Source organism: Solanum tuberosum, unplaced genomic scaffold (assembly GCF_000226075.1).
Source record: "Solanum tuberosum cultivar DM 1-3 516 R44 unplaced genomic scaffold, SolTub_3.0 scf00043, whole genome shotgun sequence".
Classification (NCBI taxonomy): Eukaryota; Viridiplantae; Streptophyta; class Magnoliopsida; order Solanales; family Solanaceae; genus Solanum; species Solanum tuberosum.
This window is the reverse complement of record NW_006238969.1, coordinates 2,371,451-2,380,591: the sequence shown is the minus strand read 5'-3', so window position 1 is coordinate 2,380,591 and position 9,141 is coordinate 2,371,451. Positions and strand designations below refer to the sequence as shown.

The 9,141-nt window shown below is 35.7% G+C and overlaps 1 protein-coding gene across 1 annotated transcript in view; it reads left to right on the top strand.

Annotated features, from left to right (window-relative positions):
* The first annotated feature begins 2,591 nt into the window (after positions 1-2,591).
* Positions 2,592-9,141, top strand: part of LOC107059875 (indole-3-pyruvate monooxygenase YUCCA6-like) — an 18,910-nt gene continuing 12,360 nt past the window's right edge. The window contains exons 1-4 of the mRNA XM_015306952.1: positions 2,592-2,657; positions 3,848-3,925; positions 4,027-4,080; positions 4,467-4,589. Coding sequence (XP_015162438.1) covers positions 2,592-2,657; positions 3,848-3,925; positions 4,027-4,080; positions 4,467-4,589 — 321 coding nt within the window. The remainder of the gene's footprint in view (positions 2,658-3,847; positions 3,926-4,026; positions 4,081-4,466; positions 4,590-9,141) is intronic.

Genomic DNA, 9,141 nt, shown 5'->3' with positions numbered 1-9,141 from the left:
ATTAGATCAGAACACCAGATATTTGGGTGAACCACAGCAGGGTTCACGAACCGTGATTGGAACCACGGTCGATTTCCCATGGATTCACACCCAGTCTTGAAATTGTGGACCACGGGACACTCACGGGACGTGTACCACCACACGAGCCGTTGGGAGGCTTTTGGAATCCAAACAAAACCCACAAGGTTCACACATCATACCATAGAGCCCTTCACGGGCCGTGGTCTTGATGATGGGGCGTGGTGGCTTCCGTGAAGCAAAGACAGTAGGCCCCTAGCCCAAGTGAAGGACCATGACGACCTTTACACGGTCTGTGAAGTGGACTATAGAGGGAAGGGCCAAGAACCAGTAGTCACTGGCCCAAGAACCATGACCGATACGAAGGACCGTGGTCTTAGTGACGGTCGGTCGATGCGTCCATGGTCGGGCTCTATCACATTTTAAGTGGGATCATTTTGGTCTTTTCCCCTATGCATTGGACACCTAAACTACGTCGTTTAAACCCCAAACTACGTAGTTTTGGTCTGTTTTAGCCTATTAACTTAATCAGAACTTACCCTAATCGAACATTCACCAAAATTATTCAAACTTAGAACAAAAGAAAAAGAAAAAGGCACCAGTTTTCCTTTGAATAATCAATAGGTTTCTTACAAGTTTTAGCCAGAATTTGAAGGATTTCACTGTGGATTTCGTCACCAGGTATATGGGATTTCACTAGTGGGTTTCTTTCACCCACTAGGTCCCTAGAATTTAGTTAGATTCTTGATTACCTTCATATTGTTTAGACTTAGGGTTTCTAGAACTTCAGATAATTGTTGTGATTTAGCTGTTAGAGTAATCCTTATTAGAATATAGGTTTTCATAACCATGTTGCTTAATTTTTGCATGAAATTCAGAACCCTAGTTGTGTAGATTCGTTTAGTTCATGAATTACACTTCCTAGGTCAGTTTATACAGATATACATGCATCAGTTTTTAAATGGTTCATTATCAGTACTTAATGTTGCATTTTCAGTAAGCATGTCAGAATCTTGAGATATCCAGTTCATTTCAGTTGTGTTGTATTTTACACATTCTAGTCGGGAGTAGGCTTAATACCGAGTTGGACTAGGGTCAGTCACCCTCATAGTCCCAGAACTATGTGCCCTCGTAGGGTAAGTCCCCTATGTGGGCATCATATTTAGTGATCACGTCAATCATGCATTTATACTCCTCGCAAGGTATATTGGGTCCTCTTGATAGGGCGTATGCATCGGACTCCACGTTTAGCTCACGTGGTTTTATGTCGATTAATAGTAACTCCCACAGTCAGATTCTAGTGCATTGAGTAGGTCACCAGTTATATTTCAGTATGTTATTAACTTGGTCATGGCATTCAATTTAGTTCATGTTCAGTATGTTAAGTATATTCTTCATGTTCATCTTATTTCATTGATCAATATGCCTTATTCAGTTATGTATATATTGTTCAGTTTTATTCTATCCTGCATGTTCAGTACCTTTCAAGTAATGATGCATACTCTAAGCTACATCTTCTCGTGATGTAGGTTTAGGCCCACATCATTCAGATTGCGTGTAGATCTGTTCATGATCCGTACTCAACATTATCAATGGTGAGTGCTCATTCTCCGAGGATGATAAATATGTTCTCTTTTACTTTCAGTCTTTCAGTTTCAGTTTTGCTAGAGGCTTTTATTCAGACATAGTTAAATTCAGTTTTGGTTTTGAGTTTGATAGTCAAGTTTTTATTAAACTCATAGTCTGTTATATTCAGACTTAGATTGGGTATTTCCCCATCATTTTAGTTTATCTCATGACTTAAGTGTTCTGCACATTATTTCTTATTTGAGTTTATCTTAGTATGCTATGATATGCCAGCTCAAGGTTAGCTTCAATTCACTCGTGATCCTAGGTACCGTGTTTACGTCAAGGAGGTAGCCTCAGGCGTGACATATGTCATTTCTGTTTGAGAAATAGCTCAAATTAATGGCATAGATGAGCCTTTTCCCAAAATTCAATGGCATATTTAATCTCTTTTTCCTATTTAATATATCAAAAAATCATCTTTCTTCTTAATTATAATTTTTTTAACAAAGAAAATAATTTGCTAACCTAAAATAATTAATATAATTTAATTAGTTGAGTGTTTATCTGAAAATATAAGACATAGATCAAAAGACAAAAAAAAATATACTTTGAATTTAGACGATCAATAAACTTCAGTAAAATTCAATTAAATTTTTGTAATTTGTCTCTTTTTTAAAATGAAAAGTTCTTTTATAGAAAAATGAATTTGACACATTTTAGCTTAAGCTAAAGATAACTTTCAATTAAATGTTTTCACATCTACCAAAGAATTGAGAAAAAACTCAGATTTTGTTTCAATAATAAAAATTTTGTATTTACTTGTAACTATTGTTTTCTATTACACTTTAAAAAAGGAAAAAAAATAATAAATATCATCTTTATCCTGTTTAAAGACCGTATATATATACCTCATTGTCTAAATTTCCTTTCTTGAAATCTTATTGCAATTTTCTTTTCAACATTCTCAAATAAAAACTTCTCTTTAATTTTCTGAAAATTTAGCAATGGCTAATTTCACAAAGGAGGAAATTGGCATTATTGTGGTTGGAGCTGGACCATCCGGTATAGCTGTATCAGCCTGTTTAAACAAATTGGGTATAAACAATGTTGTTTTACAAAAATAAAATTGTTGTGCTTATTTGTGGAAGAAAAAGATTTATGATAGACTTCATTTGTATCTATCGAAGGACTTTTGTTCATTGCCGTTTATGCCACATGCAATTTCATCACCTAAGTTTATGCCAAAAAAAGAATTTATTTAATACCCTTGTGGTATTTCTTATCTAAAAATTATTTTTGAATTAGTTTCACCTCCAATAATTTCTACCGATTCGTCATTTGTGTTACATTTCACAAACATACTCTCCAAGCACTATAAAAAAATTCAAAAACAACCTCGATTCTGAATTCAAAGTTGATTTAATGTAATCAGTTGTTCTTTAAAAAGGGAATATTGGTTGACTAGAAAGTGATTAAGGAATATGGTGTTGGATTATTGTATATACAAAATTTTGGGATAGATATTTAAATATCCTAAAAACATAGAAAGATCCCATTAGTCCATTTCTAAATCTTACAAAAATTAAAATTTAAAATTTAGGTCTCATCAGGTATCTTATATCGTGAGAAAAAAGAAGAGTAGGATTTGGAAAGGAGACAAGTTGTTTAGTATAAGTATAAACAACTCATATTGTTTACTTTGAGGAACTGAATTATAAGTAAAATCTTAATTTTTTCTATGTCGTAGTACCTTTTATACATCGTCATTTCACATGTTGCACAGATAACAAATTTTACTTTTTAGGAATTTGAATCTCATAATTTTGAAGAAACTTGTCTACAGATATCAATTAGATGACTTGATAAAGGATAGTACAAAAAATTATTTACACTAACAGTATATGAAACTTGGATTTCTCTTTTAGTATAATCTTTCGTACATTACTCATATATATTTCCTTTTTTAGAACCCTTGCAAATTCCAGTTACCAACTTTGATCTATGTTTTTGAATACTACAAGTTATATACAATTATATTATAATTGATCTAATTTTGTACTTCTTCTTTAATATATCGTTAAAATATGAAACTTACACCCGTAAATATGTACATTATAGTTCATGATGTTCTCCCAAAGTGTTATAACTTTTCTATAGTTAGATTATGCAAGTTTTTCACATGCACAATCAATTATATTTTTAATAAATATGGTTGTTAATTCTAAAAGTTTTAATATATTTTATCGTAATGTTTTTATAGATTCATGTTCTAACAAGGGAAATGGCGTATACTGCAATGTTGTTGCTAAAATATTTACCAAAATCTTTGGTTGATATTGTAATTGCAAAGTGCACAAAATTTAAATTGGGAAATTTAGAAGAATTAGGAATACCACAACCAGAAGAAGGCCCATTTTCTGTTAAGATATCAAAAGGTAGATCCCCAGAATTGATGCTGATGCTATTGACAAGATTAAACTTGGACAGATTAAGGTATGATACTATATTTATTTTATTATATTCTATTTTGAGAAATATTATGTGAAAAACAGATCGCTTTAGTTTTTTCGAGGGTTTTGATCTGATAGTAAAAGTACAACATGTGATGTATGGTTAGGCACACATCACGAGTTCAAATTTGATTACTACCAAGAACCTAGTAGTAGTATTTAATGAGAAAGAATAAAAATACATGTTCATTATCATGGGCAACAATTGAACTGTTATAGTTATGAAATCGGTAGAATTTAGTAATTTCAGTTAATACAGTATATTTGTGTAAATAGTTCATCTGAAATGCATTAATAATCTATTATAAAAAAAAGAAACAACACTTGGTTTTTTTTTTGTGAAATAACTTTTGGTCAATTGATTATTAGGTAATTTTTGAAATATCAGAAATAAAGGAACATACAGTAGTGTTTGACAATGGAGATGAACATCAATTTGATGCAATCATTTTGGCTATTGGATGCAAGAATATTGCTACCAAATGGCTAAAGGTATGTTTTGCAAATTATCACTATGTTCTACTTTTTTTTTAAATTCTAAATTAGAGTCTTGAAATTTTCCACTTGCCTATAAATATCGTGTGCGGATAAATTTTTCTTGATAAGTTTTCCTGGTTACTAATTTAACTTACTATTAATTTTACCATCATTGTCTCAAATAATGTACAATTTTTTTTTCTTTTGTATGCAGGATTATAGCTGAATATTCCTTGAAGTGGCACATTGATAAATTGGAAAGGAGAGAATGGGCTATATTGTGCTGGATTTTCAAATGGAGGGATTGCTGGTATTTCAATGGATGCTAGATCTATTGTTGATGATATTAAGACTGTTAGGGGAGACAAAATTTAGATTTTTATTATTATTATTATATCAGACTATGTTGTTAAATAAATTTCTAAACCTTGCATAAATGAAGGATGCTTGCTGCACCGGGCTTGACTTGTTAAGTTCAGCTAGAACTTAAAAACATTGTTTCTTTTAGTATGTTTTTTATTGGAATCAAGTTTCTACTGTCATATAAATTTGATGAAACTTTATTGATTGATTGTCTTTATTCATTGGGCAAAGCACGTCATTTAGCACAATTTGGGTTACTCAGACTTCACCCCACTAGACCCAACAACAAAATACTCCAAACCAACAATTTATGATCAATTTTAAAGCACGTAATCTGGGAAATTAAAAATTAAGGCAATTTTAGGCACGACATCAAAACTAGAAAAAGGTAAACTAGCACACATTTATGATTTCAGAAAGGCCCAGCACATATCAATAAGAATTACACAAATGTAAATGAGTTCAACCGCTATTTCTGAGTTTGGGGTTCAGAAAAACCAACCTTTTATGCCGAAATATGATTTATAATGCTACGCGGCAAAGAATTCCAACTCCGAACACAAGATCGATGACCAAAAAGCAGTAAAAAGCAAGAATATGGGAAATATAGAGTGCGGGTGTGATTGTATGAAGTTAAAAAGTGAAGGAATGTGAAACATTTTGAAATTTTAAACCTTTGGCCTTTTAAAAACCATCCAGTTCGCGCCCTTTCGGCGATGTTATTTTTCCTCGCCGAACCACTCAGCGACTTGCTGAGTAATTACTTACCTCGTCGATTTTTACAGGACCTCCAATTAATGTGGGGGTCTAAACGGTGGACAAAGTTGGGCTCGCCAACCTGTTCCGCGAGTCGCCGACTTGTCCATGGGCCTGCCGAGTTTTACAGACTCTAACCTGATATTTTCCTGAGCCCAACGGCTGTTCAAGTCGGGCTCACCGACCTCATCGGCGAGTCACCGACTGGACATTTTGCTCGCCAACCTGCACTTTTCAAACACATTCTATACTTCAACCTGCACAGTCAACACACGTTATTCCAAAATTTAAATAAAGCAATAAAAACTTGGGCTGCCTCCCAAGCAGCGCCTTAGTTAACGTCGTGGCATGACGCAAGTCCTTGCTCAAACTTCATTCTTGGGGTTTGCCATAGCATCACTAGGCAACCCCCTTGTTGTCTCGGGTTTAAATAAGAAGAAATTTGACCCATTTGGGTCTCCAACTGCTTGATAGAGACGGAATGAGAGTTCACCATCTGGTTAAGGGTCGATACATCTTCCTTCATCTCCTTCAAAATTTTATCAGACCCTTCAACCTTGTTGAGAATACGAGAAAGCATATCCTCAGCCCGACCACCCTCAAAATCTTTGGGCTTTTGACGCTCGTGGGGAGGAACATACCTATCCTTCTCCCATTCTCTTTCCTTCCAGGTGGTGTTACGATCGCGCCACTCTCTATCTCGGTCTCTCCATCCCTTATATTTGTTCCAACCTTGGTTACCACCCGACCTTGGGTAATTTGCACGATAACCTCCTCCTTGGTTGGCTAGGAATTTCACTTCCTCATTGTACATCGCTTCAAACATGGCCTCATCGGGGTTTACACAACCCACACCCACAACATTGACACTTCTAGCACAAGATCTCATGACATTTGTGGCCAAAATGTCAAGTTGGGTCATCATCTTTGCCATGTTTTGGTCCGACTCTTGATCTTTTTGAAGCTGCTCCTTTGTTAATTTAAAAGTGAGAGGGGAGACCTGATTTTCACGGGTTTACCATGCCCGGTTAATTTTTGTCATAGATCCAAGAGTTGGGCTACTATAATGTAAGGTTGTTGCATTAAACCTCCTGGAGAAAGTTGATCAGCCATTCCCTTGTTCACCGAATCAAGGCTTCGATAAAAGTATTGTAGCGAAACGTTTTCGGGAAAACCATGAGTTGGGCATTGCAGCACCAACTTTTTAAATCTTAGCCAAGTCTCATGGATTGGCTCACCCTCCAAGAGCTTGAAGCTTTGGATACTGTCCCTAAGTGTCATCATCTTCGAAGGAGAGAAAAATTGCACTTGGAATGTGGTGACAAGCTCTTACCACGAAGTGATAGAATCTCTTGGAAATTTAGACAACCACTTACATGCTTCTCCCATTAGAGAAAATGGGAACAACCTCATTCAGACCGACTCTTGGGATATGTTCTTAGAGGAGACCGACCCGCAAACATCAACAAAGTTCCGTATATGCTCATGGGGATCCTCATGATCCAACCAACCAAACAACCCTTTCAACTGCAAGAGTTGCAACATGGTGCTTGTAATGTGAAATCTTAGCCAAGTCTCATGGATTGGCTCACCCTCCAAGAGCTTGAAGCTTTGGATACTGTCCCTAAGTGTCATCATCTTCGAAGGAGAGAAAAATTGCACTTGGAATGTGGTGACAAGCTCTTACCACGAAGTGATAGAATCTCTTGGAAATTTAGACAACCACTTACATGCTTCTCCCATTAGAGAAAATGGGAACAACCTCATTCAGACCGACTCTTGGGATATGTTCTTAGAGGAGACCGACCCGCAAACATCAACAAAGTTCCGTATATGCTCATGGGGATCCTCATGATCCAACCAACCAAACAACCCTTTCAACTGCAAGAGTTGCAACATGGTGCTTGTAATGTGAAACACAACGTTCCCTTCAGCTGGAGGCAAGCGAATGGCACCAACTCCACCCATTAGATTTAGGTCATTGACATTCGGTTCATTGACATCATTGAGGTTTTCGATGTCATCTTGGTGGCCCACTTGGCTACCATTGCTTCAGTTGACACTCATTTCCTCTGTTTTAAACAAGCAATACGAAAACCAAAACTAAAAATAAGTAGATTCAACTATGACTAACAAGAACAAAATTCAACTTCACAAAAAGAATCTCAAACAACACAACTCCCCGGCAGCGACGCCATTTTGATTTTAACGTTTCAAGCACACCTCATCCAATTCTAGGTATTCAACGATTGTAAATCAATGTAAAACCCAACTAATGAGTTCGGGTCAAATCCCACAGGGAGCGGTACGTGTTTCAGATTCAATTTGGAAATATGAACATGTTCAAATCAGTCATAGGAATAAACATTATCGAATAAAGACATCATTCAAATAAGGGAGTGACACGAATGTCAAATGGGGGTTTAGGTTTTGATTATCAACTACAAATAGTGGCAAACAATAAAACTTAAGAATAATGAGACGGGTTCTTGGGATGTGATCGATTATAGGCTAATATAGACGAATGGGTAATTGCAACTATTAGTAAATAGCTAGATATTAGTGAGTAAGCTAGGCTATAGAGGAGGTAAACTTTCTCTCAAAAAATTTACCCCGAATCAAGTTGATTTCTCTCGAACATCAACAAGTATGCAAAATAAGAACAGCCCACACCTTAGTCCATTCACTCTCTCGAGCTGAATGTGTGGGATTGAGTTAAGGATTCACTCTCTCGAGCTGAACCCAGGTCAAACCAATACGTACACTAGGAATAAACATTATCGAATAAAGACATCATTCAAATAAGGGAGTGACACGAATGTCAAATGGGGGTTTAGGTTTTGATTATCAACTACAAATAGTGGCAAACAATAAAACTTAAGAATAATGAGACGGGTTCTTGGGATGTGATCGATTATAGGCTAATATAGACGAATGGGTAATTGCAACTATTAGTAAATAGCTAGATATTAGTGAGTAAGCTAGGCTATAGAGGAGGTAAACTTTCTCTCAAAAAATTTACCCCGAATCAAGTTGATTTCTCTCGAACATCAACAAGTATGCAAAATAAGAACAGCCCACACCTTAGTCCATTCACTCTCTCGAGCTGAATGTGTGGGATTGAGTTAAGGATTCACTCTCTCGAGCTGAACCCAGGTCAAACCAATACGTACACACCATCAATCAATAATTTTAGTTCTAAAACCTCTCTCGAGCAAGCCATGAACACAAACATAGAACTGCATTTGCAACTAAAATTCTTAAAGTAAACGACAATTAATGATTAAACTCACTTCTAAATAGCATTTAAACTAACAAATAACAATACCCATAAACTAAATCTGCCCATAATCACATAATCACACCCCAAGAATTGGGGTTATAGGTAGACATCATAAAAAGGTAAAGAACTGTTACTAAATTGATTATCCATCAACTGGGTAAGAGT